Source organism: Struthio camelus, chromosome 8 (genome assembly GCF_040807025.1).
Source record: "Struthio camelus isolate bStrCam1 chromosome 8, bStrCam1.hap1, whole genome shotgun sequence".
Classification (NCBI taxonomy): Eukaryota; Metazoa; Chordata; class Aves; order Struthioniformes; family Struthionidae; genus Struthio; species Struthio camelus.
The window spans coordinates 16,986,204-17,008,069 of NC_090949.1; the positions used below are offsets into that span (position 1 = coordinate 16,986,204).

A 21,866-nucleotide genomic window follows, 5' to 3' on the forward strand; every position below is an offset into this window, starting at 1 on the left:
TCCAGTCGTCTGTCCATGTAACTTTACAATAACCTTGGTTAGTGAGACTTAAAAGGCTGAACAGCTATTTTATACCTCATATCAAATGGTCCGCATGTTTTTCTCCATTCAGTTTTTAACCATTCAGCTCCTTCCAGATATATGGAAAGTGAGCCTTGATATTACCAGTACTGTCTCCATCAGTTCTGGTAAAACAAACAAACAGCACCCCCCGCCCCGCCTTATCTAAATTACATATTGGTTTCACGTAAGTATCACCTGTCTGGAAAGTGACTTTTGGCTATGTCAGCTTTTACTGATGTCGTTGTACTGTGAACGACGCAACCTTCTCCACAGTGAAGGCGATTCTAGCCTTCCAGTTCCGTCTGAACGTGAGGAAAAACTTCCCTCCTGTGAGGGTGACAGAGCACTGGCACAGGTCGCCCAGAGAGGTTGTGGAGTCTCCTTCGCTGGAGATATTCAAAACCTGCCTGGACATGATCCTGGGAAATATGCTCTAGAGGACCCTGCTTGAGCAGGGAGGTTGGACTAGCTGATCTCCAGAGGTCCCTTCCAACCTCAACCATTCTCTGATTCTGTGAAAGTCTAGATAGGTAATGTGTATGTACCAATCATTCAGTCTTAATGAATTAGTGTACTTACTTTTAGTAAATAAATAAGATTACATTTTTGACTATCTGCTATTGAACTGTTACTGACAGCTTTAAACTCGGGGTATTATGGATGCAACATTGACTTGCTGTGTAAATTGAAAAGGGTTCCTGATTTTTGCGCTGTGCTGACCTCTGTAGTTTGTCTGTATGATTTCTGTTATTGTGCCATAAAGCTTTTATATTTGTAGAGAGGATACTTTTTTGAATCTTTGCTTTTGGAATAAACTTAAGATAGAAAAGTAAAGCCAAATAATTTCCCTTAACAGCAAAGCATAGAAGAAAATGCCATTTTTAGATGTTCATATGTTGTAAACAGGGATATATTATTTTCTCATGGCTAAAAATGTGTAAATGATGTGCAGCTTAAATTAGATGAAAAATAGCAAGCCCATATCCTTTTTTCTGGGTCTTGATGGCTGAACATCTTTACACAGTTTCACTTATTAAGGTATCTTAGACAAAGCCCTTTATTTGCAAAAGAAGATGGAAGACTGCACACATGCAATTTCTAGAGAAAATATTAAATTGTAGAATTATCTGCATTCTAATAGTTTCCCCACTAGTAGAGCCTCTCAAGGGAAAGATGTTAGGGGCAGCACATCATTCTAAAATGTGTAGCTGCTCTAATTTTAAGATGAGGAAAAAGAGTGAGGACACTGCAGCTCTTCCTACTAATTTGAGTCCTGGGAGCTCCCTTCTGGAAGACTTGTGTTAGGCTGATTTAGCAAATCACTTAAGGGTTTTAATTATAAGCAAATGCATGGTCCAACTGAGGGTCAGTAGGACTACAGGCATATTAAAATACAGCACAGTTAAGCGATTTGGTAGTGAACTGGAGTGTTCAGCATCTGGCAGAACTGAGCTTTTATTGAGGATGCCCTGGCTAAGAGTTATAAAACTTAGAAAATGCTGGTTGACTAGGATCAATAACTGATCTCCTGGGTGGGAAGAAGCATCTTTATTAGGTTCACTGTGGAAATGTGGTTGAACTCTTGTTTCTGGAGTCCCCAACTGTTGTCAGCCAAAAATATTTTTTCTCTCTTAAGTCTGAAAATGAGGAAAACTGAAATTGTTGAAACTCTTATTTCAGATGCAGAGTACAGGTATTTCATCTGCTTTGGAATATGCTCAATGTAGGGTCAGATCTTTAGATAATGCAAGCAGTGGTTAATGCACCTCATTCTCAGCAAGGCCTGCACAAGCCTCTGTGGTATTATACCCCCTCCCCTGCCTCCTGCCCATTTATAGTAGCATGGTGGTACTGGAAGTGGTGGAAAGGCATTATGCTTACAGAAAGAGCAGTGAACACATGCCTTGGAAGTGGCGAGATTCTAGATTAACATGATCTCCTAGATTAACATTAGCTTATCCTGTTGTTAGTGCCTTTCCCAAAACTACTTCTCCACAAAGATTCTTTGTGTAAATCACTCTTACATTAGTTTTGGTGGAATTGTTGGCATGCCTAAACTGCAAGACTGAGCATTAGCTCTATTGGTCTATTTCTTAGAGTCTCTGTGGCATTGTAGTAAGGAAAATCAGGGGTTGATTTTGCATGAGTAGCTCTTCACTGAGAACGCTTTCTTAAATTTCTGATGCATGCATTTTAGTTACATTAGGCTTTATCATAGTTAATTTGGATATTATTAATACAACATTTAATGTATATAAAAGTTTTCAGCATAAATAGATGGTAGATATGAGCTGCTGTTGCTAAAGATGTATGGTAGAGTGTTTGTACAATGGGCGTTGAAGGTATCTAGAAGCAAAAAGTATGACTTGTAAAGTGTTTTATTTGCCTGCAATGAGCTCAAAGGAGCTTCATTGACATTAAGATAGACAACAGGTGTTTCATGTTTTGAAAAGGTAATTTTTGCAGGGTAAAGATCATACCACATAAAAATAATTTCTTCTCTCCTAAAAAGCCTAGAAATAATCCTTGATATAAGTCAAAAAGTCTGTAACACTTCTGGGAGAACAGTCCAGGTGAAAGAAGATTACTGTGTACAGGGCAGGCTATAATAAAAACTGTCAGTTCTGTCAACCCGTTCCCTCTAAGGTCTATAGAGGATTAAAAGGATATTGAACATCATGTAACAGCTGTCTCTGATGTGAAAGGGATCACTATTGTGGTGAACATAAATGTACCGGTTTAAAAAACTCCATAAGGCTAGGTGCGGTTGAACTACAAGTGGTTGGTTTGGCAGGTGAAGTGCTGCTTTCAAGGACTTGTGAGAGTGCAGCCTGAGTTCTAACTAAATAGTATCAAAGTCTTGATGACATGTATTTGTTGCGTCTCTTTTATGCTACTGGAATAATATGTTATAAAATCAAGTTTGGCATAATAAGCAACAAACTGTATTGTGTCTATGGGATTTTGAGGTAAATTAATATGCAGTGTCTAAATGTAATCATTGTTTTGAGAGAAGTTATAATTTAACTTTTAACCGTTTTTGATTTTTTTTTTTGTTTTTATAATCTTCTCTTAAGGATTAAATAGAAATGCTATTGACAGTGTAAAATGTATTCCAACTATACTGAGTTTTTCTAGGACAGTTTAATAAATATCATACTGATTAATGCTTTTGAAAAAGTAGCAACGTCATGCTTAAAATGAAATAGGAAAAGTGAGAAAATGAATGAATATTGCTGTGATGAATATCTAATGTTTTAAAATTCTCTTATTTGAAATGCACAGAGTTCTTTCAGTTCTGAAGTGAATGGGAGGAAATAGTCTACCCAATAAATCTTTTACTCAGGTGGCACAGGTTTTTTTTTTTTTTTGTAAGCATGATGTATGGGAAATGCATATCCATCAGACTGGCATGGATCTCCTGTTTACATTGAGTGTTGGCCCTCAGAACTTCACATACAGACTTTAATAGATGCAGCTCCTGCTATTACCTTAAACACTCATGCGTTTGAGGATGCGTTTGGCCAGTAGTGTGGGTACAAAGATAAAGCTATAAATTAAACTCAAGATAAGTAGGTTATTCTTCTGAAAATGTATCTTATATTTTTGTACATTCTTAAGTTTGGTTTCCTTCCCTCTGTGATTAATTTTAAGTAACCTAATACGCAAAGACCCAACTCCCAATACACTTTCTTTTTGTGCACAAAGCAGCAATCTTTAGGCCAGTTATGTACTAAGACCTGCTGGAAAGAGCTTAAAAAGCTTTTTTCAGAAAGCGGTAGTAACCTCTTCACCAAGCACTTGTTGGGAGCCATCAGACTGTAGAATAGGCATAAGATCTGCGGTACCTAAGTTTAATTCCAGTGCTAATGTGACACATGAAAATAGAAATTCAAGAACTACACATGTTGACTGTTCAGTTTAAACACATCTGGTAACATTCAGAGTATAATGTAATGTTATGTCAACTGTAGTGTTGTACATAGCTGTCATAGGACTGTTTAAAACTTCTTAAGCCTAGCTGGAAGTGTTTGCAGCAAGCAAAGACAGCTGATGGATCCATAGACCATTTAAAAAATGGTTAGAAAGAGGTGTATACAAACATAAGTTTATTTAAAACAAACAAACAAACAAAACACATGGTACTGAAGCAAACGGGGGAAAAAAACAACCCAAGTCTCCTTTTTAAAGCCAATGGATAAATTAATATATTGAATTTTTAAAGCTAACTGAAAGCAATATCTAGCCTCTTGTTTGTGGGAGCTGCCAAAGTTCATGAGGAGGTGCCACCACATAGAGGGCCAGGAATAACTGCCGGGGGAGGAGTGCCTGCAGTGCCTCCAGGCACCCGGGAAGGTCCCGTGAGGGTCTGCGGTAGGGCAGCACCCGACCTGGGAACTGGAGCTGAAAAACCAGCCCCAGATTCCTGCTGAAGGAAAACATACTGGTCTTGCTGGGGCTTGTAGCTGTTCGCTCTGTGCTACCCTAGGACTAGATGCCCACTTGAGGACTGACTGACTGCTTTACCTTGTGTAAACCTAATATGACACCACTAAAGTAAAAAGTTAGAATTAATGCAACATTTGATGTCCCATGGTCCTGGATGCAGCGGAAACAGGTGTGAGTTATTTTCAGTAGCCTCATAAAAAAAAAAAAATATATAAAATGCTGGCAAACTGGAAAGAAACCTGTGTCACTTGGACATGATTTCAAGAGAAAGGAAAACCTGCCAAGAGGCAGAGGCTGGCCGCCTGGGGGCTGGGGAGGCAGCGCTGGCCAGTGGGTCTGGCCCGCGTGTGGGGGACGTGTCAGGCTGCGTGTGCTTGTCGGGAGCCGCGCGCTCAACCCGTCCTGTTTCAAACCGCCGCTCGGGCAGCGGCAAGCGGGCTTTGACACCGCCGGACGTCCTGTCCTGGTACAACGGTGTGCCTTGTGTTCCTCCACCGAGCACTGAGGTAGCAATTAGTGAGACGCTATCGTAATCTTGTTTATAAAGCCAGAGTTGGAGAGCCATGTATAACAAATTTTTTTTTTAAAGCATAGATTTAAAAATGGTGTAAATAAATCACCCTCTCAAAACTGCACGAGAAGAGGCAGTTGGCGCGTGAGGGTGAAGGGTCCGAAGCGGGGCGGCGGGGGAGCTGCGCGGAGGAGGCTGAGAACCGCCCTGCGCTGGTGCCGGCCGGCTCGGGAGCGGGTGACAGCAGTGCGCCTCGCACCATGACTTCAGCCCCTCGGGGGAGCGCGGGGCGCTGCTGCGCGGGGGCGTCGGAGAAAGGGCCGCATCGGCCAGGGGACTGCAGGATAAGCAGGGGGACATGGGAGGAGAAATGTGGAGAGACGTGTTTGGAGAGCTGAAACAGAGGCGGTGAGTAGAAGGGGCGTTGGCTGGAGGCGCAGTTGCGGCATGAGGTGCTCCGTGCTGGAGGAGGCTGAGGGCCTGCAGGGGACCCGCCCTGGGGCAGGGACGCCCCAGAGGGCCTGCCAGGACCCACGTAAGAAGCATAGACGCGCCTGTGGCTATAACCTCCTGCCCTGGCCAGGTCAGCTCTCCGAAGGACCTGGTAGGAGTGAGGGTTGTGTGCAGTGAAAAGAAGCAAAGGGGGGATGGGGCGGTGGTGGGGTGCTGGGCTGATGTTGAACGGGGAAGAAGGGGAGGAAAGGTGTGTGTGTGGTGTGTTTTTTTTTTTTTTTTTTTTAAAGCATCTGTCTAATTGGTTATGTTGTCTTTATTTCCCAATGCTCAAATCAGTAATTAAAGCTTATGTTAATTGGCAATAAATTAAATTAAGTAATTACCTGAGCTGAGACTGTGCTGCCTGTGACAGAAGGAAAGAGTTACTGAAAGATATTCAATACGGAGTACTGAGGATGTTAAAATAAATGTGTTTTAAGTAGTAGTATTGATTTGGGGTTTGGGCTGCATATAACATAGCTACTAATAGAAGTGTAAACCATTCATTTGATTTGCTTGTTCACAAATGCAGTTTGTAAGAAAGCATAACGTGGTTGGAATGACTTGCATTATACATAAAAAGCAATTGTTTTGATTTCTGATACATCAAAAGGATACAAAAGCTTTTCTGATTTGTCATGCACTGATGTACATGATTTGTGCTACAGTATGCTGTAAGCTACCCCACTTTTCTCTTTTTAATTAACTCTTAATTTATGTAGTTCTATCTTGAAACATTGCGGATTGGAGAAATACAATTAAAGTAATGATATACAAGCTATATAAAATGACGTGGGTGAAAGGCAGTAGTCTTTGAGGCTATATTGCAATATAGTAAATGAAAAATTCTGTATCCCAATAAAATGGCAGGAAGACTTGAAGAGCAGGCAGAATGTAATTACCCATGGCAGAGTCACTCAGAGGAGGCTTCTGCCCCTGGCGGGGTGCTCAGAGTGCTACCTCTGAACTGGCTGCAGAGCTCTGGCTGGCTGCGTCCTCACCACTGAGGAAGGATTTAAGAGGAAATCCCAACAATCTACTTTTCTGCTGTTAGCCACTATTTCCACCTGTTTGATCACAGACTGGGACTTGCACGGTCCTGAGTTTGCAGAAGAAACATTGCTTGGCAGGGACAATTTTAGTACAAGAACCTACCGGCAATGGAGCTTCTGGAGGCCTGGCCTGTGGATAGTAGGAAATCAGAAGGTGGACTGCAAAGCAACTTGGTTCAGCTCTCTCCCACGCTACTGACAGAAGTACCTGCTGGCAGGTGTTGGGTCATGCTTTTTATGTTATCAATATTATTCATTAAAATGGAGGAACGCTGAAGAACAATGAAAAGTTGTAAGACAGAAGTGGAGAGGTGAATGAAGGAGGGGGGGAGAAAAAAGGCTGTAGAAAGCAGGAAGACAGCCAAGCAGATGCAAAGGAGAGGGGAGAGTTCCTGCACTCAAGGGGGATTCAGAAGTAGAAATAAAGCAATGAAAAGAGAATTATGCTTGTGTAGAGAGCCAAAGAAGAAAGAGAAAAGATGAATCATCGATGAATTGAATGATTTGGCATCTATCTCCATATGATTCAGTACCTCTTAAGTGTCCGAAAATAACCTTGTCTGTAAGTGCCATTATTCTGCACTAGAGTAGGAGGGCTTTGTGTCTGAAGACTAACTTTAAACTGTGAGCAGTTCTTCCTTTCGATCAAAAGCACCTCCCTTACATCTCCTGCAGCAGCCAGCAGGAATGTCCTGTCTGTCTCTGATTCTGCAGATTATCTCTATTTAAAATTTGTTTCCTCTGGTCATCTTAGTTCACAGATAGAAAAGCCCTTCCATTTCCTATGGGTCTGTAGAAGGCTCAGAGGAGCCTCAGGTGGCCAAAGAGGCAACAGTGATGTGGGAGTCTTCCCATATTTCTTTAGATGTGAAATAGTATTGCCAACTTACATGATACTGAATGTTTTCTTAAGTCCTGTGTCATGTTGTTTTCTGAATGTTGCAGGCACTAAATGCTTACTATTCTTAACATGACCTGCTCCTTTTATTGAAAGGATAAGTTGCAAGATTGCAACTGTTGGTAGTCATATACATACAAACTAAGCTTCCTGTTACCTTCTATGAGCTTCTTTCTTGCAGTCTCTGCACCTCCCTAAGTTTCACGGATGTTTGTTTTTCCTGATAATGTTTTTTTTGTCAAACTAAGCTTCCTGTTACCTTCTATGAGCTTCTTTCTTGCAGTTTCTGCACCTCCCTAAGTTTCACGGATGTTTGTTTTTCCTGATAATGTTTTTTTTTCTTCATGAAGGTGAATTCTGTCTTGCTGTGCCAAAAGGTAGCTAGTAGTTGGCTCAAGTTAAGGTCACACATTCACCACCAATCTGTCTTTGTCAGTTAGACTTCACAGCCTTTCCAGGATGCTGATCTGCAAATTTCCCGCTTCTTTATAATAATCACTGCTGAGGAGAGCTTTTCTTTCTTGCCGCTGTTTCTCTGTCTTAGACTTCTTTTTGGTCCTTTTGTGGCATATTTCCTTCTTCTGATTTTCTAGCTTCAGATAGATGAGGCTCTTTCCCATGCTTCCGATTCCGGCCTTGACACCTTCTAAGAGTGCTAGATAACTTCTGATACTTTGTGTTTGCCATGGTTTCGTCAATAAGCTCTTTGCTAGCTGGTTTGATTGGTGCCCCACTTCAAGTTATACCATTGTCTTTTGACATGTTGTGTTTCATATTTACTTGTACTGGTTAGAGCGACACCAGCTTACCTTGGCAAAAGTTAGGTACTGGCAGTGTGATTGCAGTGGGCCGTCTGCATATCTTAGCACCCTTGTAATGGCGTCTGCATATCTTAGCACCCTTGTAATGGCATCTGCATACTTACCTGGTGCTCTCTCACTGTTTTACAGAAGTCATAGAAAACATTCTTGTTTCTCCAAGACATCAGTCTGTGAGCTGCTCTTTAGTCCTTGGAGACATACACTTATCAGGATGATGAATTAGTGAAAATAACCTCTCCCAGTAAATCTCTGTCAGCAAACACACAGTGCACAGGTGAGAGATGTGTAATGTCTATATTGCAAGCTCACTAATGGCCTTGGTAATGCTCAGCACGTACTTACAGATCCCCCCTGGAAGACAACAGTTTTCAGCTTAGCTATTATTGTGAACCTAGAACCAGAAATATTTTCTGGATCAGATCTGGTTCACATTCCATATACTTAAAGGTTTAGGTTGAGTTCTTGTTCAGGAATTATCATCTCCTGGTTACTGCTTTACATTATGGCCTTAGTATCTCAAAAATGTGCTCTGTAGTTACTGAATTCCACACAGCAGTGCTTTTCAGGATGCTTATGATCAGACAGTATGTTCATCTTCTGTCCAGAGATGACTGTTCCATTCCAGCGAGCACAGCTAGCAGCTTTTCTGTCTGAACATACTCCCCTCTGTGTTTGTCCACAGGTAAGTACCCAGGGTGGCTGCTTCAGCACAGTGCCATTTCTAACCCATGTCTTGTTGCATCATTGTACTGCTCTGTAGGCTTATACTTCTTTAGGACAGTGTCTCATTAAGTTTTCTTTATTCTTTCAGTGCCTGTCAGTCATCATACTCATCCTGTATCATGTCATTACTTACAGTTTTTCAGGGTCTGTAAGGAGTCTTGTTTTCCTCAGAAACAGCTTGATATTCCATTCTTGGCACTTGCTCACAAGGAATCATCATATGAGGTCTTGATCCTGCATTACTTCTTCCTTGGCCTCAACAGTTTTGATGCTTTCAAGTCCCCTAGTTCATTCTATAGGACTGCAGTTCTGGGACTCTTAAGACCCCTAGCTCTGACGCTTAGCCTACACATCTAGATGTTTCTTCCAAGTGAGGTCTAGACTATTGTCTGCTGATTGGCCCTACCTGGCAAAACATACCAGATAATTCTTGACATCACTGTTGGTGATGTGAAAGCCATGCTGAGCAATAATTTAAAAATTACTTTTTTTCAGTGCCCTGGTAAATGGTTTCAGATTTATACTGACCCTCAGATTATCTTGAGTGTTTTGCCCTGCCTCTAGACTGCTACTCCCATTCATTGTCTCCACTGACACTGGAGTTTAGTGTTGCAGCAGTCTTATGGGCCGTGCAGGGGTATGTTTTAAGGTTTTGCCTCTAGGTGCCCAGCACCTCAGAATATGTCCCTGTATTTTCCTAGAACACTATACATGGCTAATAGTGATTGTCCTCTGCTATGTGGAGGATGGTGTTATATACTGCAGTGAAATTCCTGTCTGGCGCAGCTCTGTTGCTCAGCAGAGAATTGTTGTCTTGCCTGTCAACAACTTTTTTTTTGAGTCTCGTGCGTGTTTTCCAGGTTCCTTATCAACAGTCTGTATTTGCCCACTGGCTTCCAGTGAGTTTTATCATACGTTAACGTGGAACGGTGGCATTTCTTTCATTGTTCTGTTTATCACTGTTGCTAGTATTATTTTGCACCTGGTTCCACTATCCAGCTGGGACAGAATCAGTCATTGATCTCATAGCATGATGAGAACTATGGCAGTTGAAAGGTTGGCAGACGTTTTCTGCAGCGTGTACCACCAGTGAAAACTTCTAAAAACTTGCACAGCTGTGCCAGAGGCATCATCCTTTTCAGTGGAGGTGATCATGTGCCCAGTCACTGCATGCATTATTGTGGTTTTGTCCAAATCTGCAATTAGCTGAAGGAAAGTGAAAGGGTTTTTATTTCTTATGGTTCCATTGCATTGCCTATAGACTGGATGTTTTTTTTTCCAGGATTACATAACCAGGACCATGATAACTGCTTTCCTGGCTAGTCTGTGTTCACTGCCTTTTGTACAGGTTCAAATACCCTTTGTGTTCAGAGGAATTTCTTGGGGGTTATATCTGTTTCTCCTGCAGACCAAAATGATGTATTCATAGTTGGCTCTAACTAAAGATTATTTTGCCTTCAACGTTCCATAGTTCTCAAACCTGCATTATAAGTATAAATTCTTTTTCTGCTTCTTGATTTTTGAATAAAAACAGGTATTTGCCTAAGTTTTATTTGTCTTTAGTACTCATCAAACCCTTCTATCAGCTGTTACTGTATTTTGCGCTTTAAACCTGGCAACAAAATCTCCCCATTGCTTCCTAATCTCTTTCTCTGTTTTGGCTCCCCCGCATGAAATACAAAGAAAAGGAAGACAAAAGGACTTATTTTTTGGGACATGGGTGGGAATTGGTTTTGATTTTTATCTTTATTCTCCATGGTACACAGATTGGTGGCTGCTGCTTCTGGGCTTCTACAGTGGTCTTTGAGGGTTTTCACTTTCCCAGTGGTCCAAAGAATCTCTGTTTCCTCTCTTCTCCCTGTGAGAAGCTGTACATCTTTTTTCTTTTCCCATGCTTTTCTCCTGATTTTTTCACTTGCCTGACTTCATTATGTTTTATGTACCTTGTACTGGGTGCCCAATGGAGATCATACATGGACTCCATGCTTCTAAAAATAAATAGGCCTTGGAAATTTGCTCCTGGTATGTGGTACAGGATCAGAGAAGAAAATCACACGTGGGTGTTTCACAAACACAATGTATGACTTGTAGTTAATGGCCTTAGAGTGGCTACAAGTTCATTTATGACTCAGCAGAAGTGAAGACAGCTTTGTCAGAAGCAGGGTTCCTGAGGACGTCTACAAACAAAGGTAAATTGCAGTTCTAATCCAAAGAGTGAATGATGCTAATCATCATTTGTCCACCGCCATTTTTTTCACTAGCAGAACTTATTTTTTCTTGCTTATCGTAGTTAGTCACGAAATCTTAACAAGATAACAGTTCTGGGTAGCACAGCTTTGTATATATCCTCTCGGTAATATCTCAAAATAAATAGGAGTTAAGGCACAGAAGTTAGAATGCCATTGACATAAGGATTCTGCAAGTTTTGAAGGCCTTCTATTGTCTGACACCAGCTCAGCCATTCCCTGTTTCTTTGAACTGCTCTTCACTCCTTGCTGATCAAGCATCCTTGTTTGAGTGCAGACCCAAAGAGTAGTCGTCTACTGTAAATAATGGCAGCAGGTCTTTTTCACAGGTGCAACAGTAGGTTTCCATCAATATCTTTCCATTGCAGTAAGGGATCTTTCTCCTGGCATCTCTTTTTACATGAGTGTGCACATGTCCAAATCTCTGTTCAGGGTTGTCCGTGACCCTGTTCAGGTGTAGTAAGAGCAAATGGGAAGAGGGGAACCTAATACCTACAGAATTATCCATGAATAGTTAAAGTTAAATAGCAAGAGAAAAACTTAAGTGATTATCTTCCCTTCTGTCACCCCAGACAATAGGGGTGGAGGGGTCTCGTGGTCAACTTGGGAGCTATTTACAAAACTGAAATGATAGATCTATTTTTCCCTTACTCTGGGAAGAGTTTTTTTGTTCCGCTGTTTACTGTCCACGGCTCAGGGTTTAGAGAGCGGTGCAAGAGGCTTGGAAACAAGAACCACCTTGTCATGAGAACTGTTATGATTGGTCTCTAGTGTGAATTGGTCTCCAGGTTGTTGGATGGCATCACTCTACCATTCTTTTGAAAATAATTGACCCAAGTCTTGGCCAGTGTACACTGGAACGTAGTTACGTGACCTGTGTAAGACACTCCTATTTTGTGTTGTGGGATATTTCTGGATATAATTTTTAGAAAGTTCTGCAGATAGAGCTAGAAGTCCTTTTTAAAAATGATTCTTTAGGTTCTGCAGAAACCTACTTGAATGGATTGGGATTTAATCTGCTTCTAAACCTCTGCCAGCAGTCACGAAGATAAACTTTACTTGGCCTGTTTTGTGATATATGAAAATTTGATAGGTTATCGGCAATGGTCCATCGTGGAATATTACTTCAGATTATCTGTTTTACCTCTAGCCTTTCAGCAGACAAGTAATTGCACTTCAGATAGCGCTATTGCCTGTTAGACAGACAATTGTTCACTGCAATTTTGGGTAATGAAATAGCTAAATTGCCCTTCTTTGTTTAGAAGCAAGGATGTGTTAAAAGCTAGTCTGCTCCCAGAAATGAGGCTTGGTCACCAAATCTCTTGGTCAAATATTTTTACTTCAACACTTAGAAATATTTCAACAATTAGACAATGAAAAGTATTTATTGAAACTAGTCTTGGATGTAGCTATCTTCTCTTTTTTCCTCTGTGCACAGGAGTACACTAATGGCTTCGTATGTCTTTTGTTCCAGAAATTTGTTACTTTTTTGTCTGTTCCTTTTTTCCTCATTTACATCTCTTCTTTTTTTATGCCTAGCTATATTTCATGGTTCTCCTGCATCATTTTTCCCAAAGGATAGTATGTGTTCCAGAAATTTGCTACTTATTTTTCTATTCCCTTTTTCTTATTTGTTACCTTGAAAAAAAAGTCACTGTTCTTGAAATGCCTTTTTCTTTTATTATTATTAATAATCTGCTGCTCTCTGTTTTCATTTGGGGTTTATACTTTAGTGCCTATACTATTAGAGGTAGCTTGAGTGAGTTTGTGTTTATGCATGTGCATACACAATTTTAGGTGCTTATTTTGTACTGAGAAAATTGATAGGTTCAAGCCTGTGAGTTGATAATGTTGGATATTGCATAAGTTCCTCCTTTGCATGTGTAACTTTGGGGCTGAAAGAGAATCACAAGCAAGCTCACCTTAAGCATTAAATAATTTTTAAATATTGTACTAATGAAGTTAAAAGTTAGTTCACTGGAGATGCATATGTATAATTTAGCACTGTTCAGTTAGATATGTAGCATTTGAGTTTAGATGTGTGGAAAATGTGAATTTCTTTCATTATATAGTCACAGGCATGTCTATAAAGCTATGCCAAATGGTAATATTTACATAAATATTTATATAAATATGCTATACTTAGAGTTTGTGGAAGTTTTGTATGTAACTTAACTTACTGTTTTACAATAACACTGAGCTGAGCCAACAGTGAAGTGCTTCCAAAATGGAAGATTTCATTCCGTGTTCTCCAAGTTGGGATTTAATGGTACAAAGACTGAGGTGTTGCCTCTTGCATGGAAACCAATCGCATCTGAGGTGACTATACTATTTTGCAAGATCCAGCACGGTTTATATGTTTTTAAAGGTAGTTCTGTTCCATTAGCGAATAGGGGAACAGAAGGTAATAGGGCTCTGGTAAGTGAAAGTTTTTCTTTTTCTGTGTTTTAACTGAAGTAGATTCTGAGATGACTAGTCTCAGTAATCAGTGTAGGTCTGGCTGTGTCTAACGCTCTGCATTTTATGTCATCCATGAGTAGTGTGACCGCTTAAAAACATGATTGTTTCATTTTGTATTTCTTAGTAATGAGCATTTCATTTAGCTTTTCATTTAAATTTAATGGGCACCGACAGGTGAATTAGATTTAACCTAAATTACTGGTTTGTTTACCTTATCTTTTGAGCTATACAAATAGTACTGGAATAGCCTTGAAAAATGAAAGAAGGCAATTACAGAAAAAAGAAAGATAAAGAAGTGTAATTAATTTTTCTTCATATGGGAACATGCATGTGGTATTGAAGCTCAAAGTAATTGCAGGCATGTTCCCTTAAGCTCAGGATTTTGTGTGTGATTTTTCAGAGGATCAATCACTTGCACTAATTTCTGTAATAACTTTCTGGGGGACAGTTCTACTATTTTGTTTATTCTTTTTGCCTGGCTCACCAGAATGCAATACCTTTGCTCCTTGGTACAGTAAATGCACTCTGTAATATCTGTTATGGTATGGTCAAAGGATAATTTATTGTCACATAGAAAAATAGGTCAACACTAATGTCACTTGATAATCAACCCCCCAAGTTTAATAAAACGCCTCACCAGCATGCATTCTGCACAGTGCTTGATGTTTTATTAGCGCTACAGTACCTTACAGTACGTAGCTATAGCGGGAGTGTAATTACTGAGCTGTCAGGGTGATAAGTGGGATTAATGGCAGCCTGATGCACTTTAGTCTGCAGAGCGCTCAGAGAATCGGAAGATGGTGGTATTATCAGAGAAAGTCTGGACTGGCATATTCATGGCACTCTTCCCTCCTCCCCAGAAGCTCCCATACAAGTTTGCGTTGTCCTCGCTCATTAATAGTTGACATTTTCAACAGCTGTTATTTGTGAACCAGCTCAAAAATCAAAACAGAAATAATTTGGTAAAGATGCTTAATACCCACAACTGATAATCTGTATGCTGCTTATCCTGTTAGATGCCTTTCTAGTCAGTTTTGACATGACGTTGTTGTATATCTAATCTGTAGAAATGAATTCTGTGTTAAAGGCGATTCTTTCCGTGTTGGCAACGGAACTATTACATTTTAAAAGAAACCGCGTTCAGGAAAGTGGAGAGGAAAAAGTCAAACTTGAATTGTTGTCTTTTTTTAAACGTGTGATTGTTTTCATTTCTATTATTTCCTCCCTGCTGTACAGCCCAGACTGTCATCTAAGTCCTGACAGTGTTGTATCTTGTCTAGTGTCTCCTTTTTTCTGGCCTCTCATACAAAAACTCTGCTGTCTTTCAGTCTGCTTAGAACGCGAAGGGCATCCTCTTGACTCCGTGCTCTGGCCACATCCACCCTTTGAGCTCCCTCGTGGCCTATGTTTGCTTGTTAAGATATCTATAGTTTATGTCTCGATATACTGCTGCCCAGCACTATGCACTTAACTGCCACAGCTAAACCCGTTGGTGCTTATCTGCCATAGCTCTCCGATGTCTGACTAGTTGCACTACTAACCTCCTGTGGTATCGAACCTGGACTTGGCTCTGTCGGGTTTCTCAGTCCTTGGTGCCCGTGAGACCTGTTTTCCTTTAAATATTTCCTCTGGGACACTTTCTCCATGAGTAGCTCTGTGAGGAAATCCAAACAGCCGCTGCCATGTGTGCCTTCAAATTTGGCTGCAATATTGCTGGTGCCACAGCGTCTGCAATACGCAGCTAGGTGATAATGAATAGGAAGATGAAAGCTAATTAATCTCTTACTAAACTGCCTTTGCCTTCACTCTTGCTATACACTTAATTGAAAAAACCAAAAGCAGCTCATGTGACTGACAAAGTTAGAACAGTTTTTTTAGTGCAGCTATTTTCAGGTGTGTTTGTTCCTTCTGACGTACTCTTCCTTTCTTTGTGTGTTTTGTCTGTAGGCCCCTTGCAGCCAGAACGATCACTCTTGTGTTTGAAAGTATTCTGTTCCACAGTATTATTTACTAGTCCTAGGTAACAGTAATTAGGGTAGACTTGTTAGACTTGTATAAATAGTGGTGCTGAAATAATACATTAAAAAATGTTGTTTCATTTTTCCATATCTGTAAATTGTTAGAACTATAATTTGTGTAAGTTCTGTACATTGGTAAAACTATATTGAAAGAACAACTGGAATAATTTCATGAATTCTGCAATAACGAGCATTGCAGCATTTGTCCTGTGATAATCACTGATATGTAAAACCAAAAATGCATGCAAATCAGCTGTTTTTGACCTTGTTTGGTTGGTTTGTTGCAAATTACATAGACTAACCCTGAGGGCTTAGCCCTTAAATGGGACTTGTACAGGGAACTAAACCAGTACGCTCACATGGATGACTGTGCAGGAGCAGATAATAAATCTTTGTTCCTTAAAATCTGTGTGTTATTACTATACAATAAAAGATGTCATTAAGGATGAGAATAGGGTATTACAGATCTCAGTCGAGATTGTGCTGGATTGTTTTAAAAGGTCATAGCCACATTACAGGAAATGCATAGGAAAGAGACTCCAAAATTTACCAGCTGTTCTTATTCCTTTGCACATACAGTGCAAACTAATTTCTTATTCTGTTGGATTTTGTATGTCTGATGGTCCAACATCCAGAACTGACTGCTCAATGGCACTTCCAGAACTTAAAGAATTCAAATTCATAGCACTGGTGATTTTCAAATGTGAAAATGAAATGGTCAGAAGCTTAGCAATCTTGGAATACAGGGGAAAAAATTGCCTTTATGTAATTAGATCCTGTTTCTTGATAGTTGCATATGGGTAGTCCACAGTTCTGACTGTACTTTGTTTTCTTCCTTTATAAAGTGAAGTCAGCAGAACCAATTATGGTGTTGAACTTAATTCAATAATGGTAATGCAGATTTTAAATAGATGTTATATGAAAAAAGTCTGTATTGTTCATTAGTTTTGTCTTCTGTCATGTGCACTTGAGAAACTGTATACTATTGGCAGTGTTTGTACTCCATGTCTCCTTGACATGTTTTTCTTTTATTCCTGTAGATGCTTAAAGTGTGCAGATGCCCCATGTCAGAAGAGTTGCCCAACTAATCTGGACATCAAGGCATTTATCACAAGTATTGCAAACAAGGTAAAATCAGGATTGCAATAGTACGTGGAAACAGAGAACAGCATTTTTTTTTTTTTTTTACATTTCTCATTGTATGATTGCATTACAGAGTTTATATTGTAAAGTCTTATAAAATAGTGTTTGCAACAGGTGTTTTAAAATTTAAAAGCTTCTTCTGATTTTTTAATTATTGCTGTTCCTTGCTAGTACGTTATGCCACTCCATGCCAGCACAGAGGGAGTATATTGTAAATGTGTTTTTGTGTCCCTTTTTCATAAAGCTTTTGCTTTTGATGGTTTTGACAATCTAAGAGGTATTGAAAAATACTGAGCGTTACAATGTCATTATTTCACTTTGTTGCTACATGACTGAGGTAATATAGTTACAAAACCTTTTTTCCATTAAAGAATTAATATTTTTTTAGCAAGTGATTATAACTGAAATTTGCTTTGGGCTGGAATTTGGCCTGAATTTCCTCATCTCAGGGAATGTCTTTTCATTGTTGTGGTTTTAGAAGGCTCTGGTTCATGCAAATGTGGTCTGTCACTTAGACTAATAATGAAATATTACGGAAATAAATTGAACTCACTTTTTTGGAGGTACTGTACCTTTTCCACTCTTACCAGGTTGAATAATGACAATGAAATCTTAAAAACGTTTTTGATTTGTGGATTACAAATGACTTATAACAGTAAGCGATATGAATAAAGAAAGATGACTGCAGAATTGATATGACAAGATTAATTGGACTGTCTAGGATAGTCTAAACATGACTAGATATTGATTGCCCCTTACCTTTTAAAACGTATTTCCCATCTGTTGCATCATTAGCTGCAGTTTGATTTATTTATCTGTGTGAGCCCAACCAGACTCATGATCTGCTGGGGGTGATATGAAGATTTTCTGGCTGTGTTTTATGCTCTAGCATGCATCAAAGTTAGAATGCGTCTGAGAGGGCCCATGCAGGTAAAGCTGGAGGAAAGTGGGCAACAGCAGCACTACTGTGTGCGAGTTAAGAGCAGCTACGTTGCTTTTACTACACAGTATGTGTTGGGTGGAGAAGATGCCAGTAAATTCTGCACCTTAATGAGAAACATTAGGATAAAAGAGATATTAAGATATATGCATCAATTATAACATAACTATGTGTTGATGTGGTTTACAGTGGTTGGCATTATGCCCAGCATCTGTATATAGACTGTTTTCTTATATAAACTGTATCCTGTCAGTGCAGCACTTATTTTCATGAACGTAGGCATCTGTTTCCAGTCATACTATACTGCTTTGCAGCATATTGCTTCTTATTACCTCTTCCAGGCATTGTGAAGCAGAAGAACTGAACAGGGAAGGTACAAAGCAGTAATGAAACTGCTAGTCTCCATCTCTTAATTGTGTTGTAGTTTGTTTAGGGACACTAAAGCAAATTTTATGAAAGTATTTTACCAAAGTGGCCTATGTTTATTAAGGGTTACTTATGCTACTGCCTTGAATAGGCTGGGGTGACACCTGTTGTTAAGGAAAGGAAAAGGACCTGATTATAGAAACACAAAAACTGGGAGTAAAGAAGAAGGGAAGGTGGACTGATGACTGCAAAAGAAGATGTCAGAAGAAGAACTAACAGCAAAAGTGTCCTGGAATGAGACATTTGGTGGGTCTTTCAGACTCTGATAGCCTTAGAAATATGATGCTTTTGTGACTTGGCAGAAAGGATAGGTCGTTTTAACAGCTGATTCATTCTGAATTCTGGGAATCCATTACAGAAGAGAGAAAATTAAGGTGGGGTGACTGCAGAGCTTTGAGTGCTGTATTTTCGCAAAGATATGCTGGAGTAATATTAGGAATCTGCTTTAAGGCTATGAAGTGAAATCTTTGTCCCACTGAAGCCAATGGATATACTCTTAGAGATTTTAATAGGGCCAGATTTTAGCTGTCAGTCAGAGCGCTGGGTCACAGCCTATAGTGTTTGGACTGTTTGATGTTAACTCTTTTAAAAAGTATCTTGGAAGCTGCAGATGCTAGGGAAGACTCTGGTTTTGCCCTGAGCAAGTGACCTGATCATTTGCTATTTTATCAGGAAATCCTGCTTTAGTAAAGAATTGCTATATGCTACTGTTCTCTCAGGAGCTTTAACATTCCTTGTGGGAAAGCCTGAGTATCTCAGATTACTGACGTGTAGTTATAGCGTTGCTTTTAGCACCCTATCTATCCAGAGCTCCAGTATCCATTCTGAAACTGTTTCTATAAAAGGCAGACTAAAGTTTTGATAACTGCTTTTATTTTGTGGTGATGCTTGATAACTGCGCAAACTGAAGGACAGATTGAGACAGGCAACTTTAAAAAATCAAGTAGTCAGTTTCTGCTAGCCAAAATGTTAAGAAAGGAAACTGTATGCCTAAAATCAGCATTTTGCATCCAGTTCCAAGTGTGAGTTGTCTTACGCTTTGCTCTCTCTCCTTGTGCTGTTGGAGGAAATCTAATGTTACATAGTCATGGGAACATTTCTTTGCAACATCTCTAATGCTGACATGTAGCAAAAAAATATCGGAAGTGAGGAAAAAACCACAACCAGAAATACTTAGCAAGCAGCTGAAATCATGGGCTGGGCAGCAAGGCTAGGATATCCTCCTTATCTATAGCTTCATTGTCAATGGCTGCATCTCCTTCAATTCATGTACTGACCAGTTTCTCAGAGAAATAATGCTCCTTAGAGGGAACCCAGCATTGACTTGATGGTTGCAGTTTGTTAGGCTGAATTTTCCTTTTGATTAATTCATTTTGGGTGCCTTTGCTAGAAAATGTTTCTGTTACAACATAGCAAGAATTTATGTAATGGTTTCTGAAGAACAGGATTCGCTATTTCCTTTATTAATAGGATGTTTTTGTAGGTATATGTGCGTACTGCTGGTTTTTATATTACGTTTGCACTTTGAAGCCCCTTGCTTTCTACCAAGTGAGAAATAGACAAAAGTTAGAAGTGGGGAAGATGCAGAAAGTGAAGTGATTCACTTGAAGTCATGACCTCTAGCAGAATCTGTGCGACAGCCTAACTTTCACAGCTTCTACTGCAGCGTCCTCTCCCCTGTTTCGTTCTCCTGCTGGGGTGTTTGAGATACTTGTATCATGTGCTTTTAGAGCACGTAGAAGATAAGAACAGTGTATTTTTGAAAACCACACAGAAATTTCAAAGTTACAATCTTGAAAGTTTTTAATGAAACCAGTAAGTAATTTTTCACATTTATTATTCAGTAGTTTAAAGAATTTTTCTAAACTTTTAATAAAATCATTCAGATATCGTTCAGCAATGTGCTTACTGAATATTTTTATGTCATTGTTTCGTAAAAGCATACTTCAGGCTGTCAAGGTTTTGTTAAATGTCATTGAAAATACTTTTCAAAGAAAAAACTTTTTTGTTTTTTTCACCTTGTAAGAAAACTTCTATTTTTAATCCAACAGCTTGTAAATACATCTATTAGCTTCTAGACAAAATAAATAGGAGAAATGTAGAAGATTCAGGTAATTGAGGTCAATAAATCCAGGATATCTGGGGATGCTTTCTAGGCTTATTGAAGTCCCTCTCCCACTTCCAAATCTTTCTTCATCATGCACTTGAGAAACTCCCTGGAGCAGGTTACACTTATAGTTCTTTTGAGGAGATCCAGTTTGCTAATTTCCTTGTCCTCTTCTCTTCCTAAGTAGTAAGCAGTATGGCATTCAGGTATGTATTTAAACATGATTCATTATTAATATAGAGTATTTAGACTACAGTGTACTGAAAATGAATTACTCTGTCAGGTATTTAAGAGCTCTATTGTATGTAGTTTGTTTTGTTGGAAAACTACTATAGCAATCATAAAAGGTCAGGGATTCTTGTTCTCTAAAGCCTGAGGCTTTTTAGATATTTACAGGCCATGTACAATGTGGCTGTTCTTACTGCTCTGCCATTAGACCTCAACTCAGGAGTAGGAGAGGGACAGGGGAGGAGGCGATCTTTCTGGGTTGAGAGGGTAATTGAATTGCCAGACTCAATGAGGCTTGAGCCTCTTTGAGAAAAAGGATGTCACTTATGCTGTATTGTGTTAGGCCACTCTGATGCAGAAGAGTTTAGGCCACAACTTGCATTCTCTTTTTCCATACAAACTGGATTACAGCTCCACTTTATAAGGATACAATCTAATCTATTGTGTCTTCCCAGTCAGCATTTCTTGGTTCATACAAACTGCTTGCAACTGTATATCTCAGAGGCAAGACTTCAGATTCACTATTCACATATTGCTACAATTATTTTTTTAAGCATCAGAAGGTGACAATGAAGTATTCTAACTTCCTGCTGTTTTCAAGAGGACATTTATGTTTAACTTCGCTGCTTTAAATGGAGCCTTCAAATTGCAAAACAAAGGATATATAGTTTAGGTGCCATCTTAGTTCTCTTCCTTTAGAAAGAAAGAAGGAAAAAAAGGAAATGTTTAGCTGTTGCAGGAGAAAACTTATTTTCTTAGTTCCTCTGAAATACAGTCAGGAGTGATCTTAGGATTTTGCGTCCTCCTTTCCCGGCATTGATATCTCAAAGCATGAAGGATGTATTAGAGCGGAGCTCCAACACCCGTCATCCTCTAGGGCTGGTTCAGTCAAATATTCTACAGCAGTGGGAAGTCCTGCAGCTTTCCAGAAGCAACTCTCAGCCAAAACACTTGCTGCCTGACCACCTTTAAGCAGAACTGTGAGGCCAGAGGGAGCTGTCCGTTGAAAACCAAGAGCTGCTTATGTAATATACCTTTTTGCTGCTTAGTGAGACAGTTCTGGAGCTTTTTGTTATCAGGCACCTTTACAGTTGAGTAATTGCTTTGGAAAACTTCTGTTAGTGCAGTTTAGGCATAGAAATCAGTGGGTATTAACTTGTGTTATGTGGCACAAGCATGAGAAGTGACTGACTCAGCCTTTATAGTCTGAGTCTATAATGAAGAATTGGGGATGTGGAAGTCTGTTTTGTGATATCTGTACTCAGTCACACCTCCTGTCGCTGCAA

General features: G+C 39.6%; 1 protein-coding gene across 13 annotated transcripts in view; it reads left to right on the plus strand.

The window, feature by feature from the left end:
• The window catches only part of DPYD (dihydropyrimidine dehydrogenase), a 386,630-nt gene that overhangs the window by 91,905 nt on the left and 272,859 nt on the right, over positions 1-21,866 (plus strand). For 11 of the 13 annotated variants that reach the window (XM_068952361.1, XM_068952354.1, XM_068952355.1 and 8 more), the window contains one exon: positions 16,777-16,864. The exons of the other annotated variants lie outside the window; for them this stretch is intronic. In XM_068952361.1, the coding sequence (XP_068808462.1) occupies positions 16,777-16,864 (88 nt within the window). The remainder of the gene's footprint in view (positions 1-16,776; positions 16,865-21,866) is intronic. 13 annotated transcript variants of the gene reach the window in all.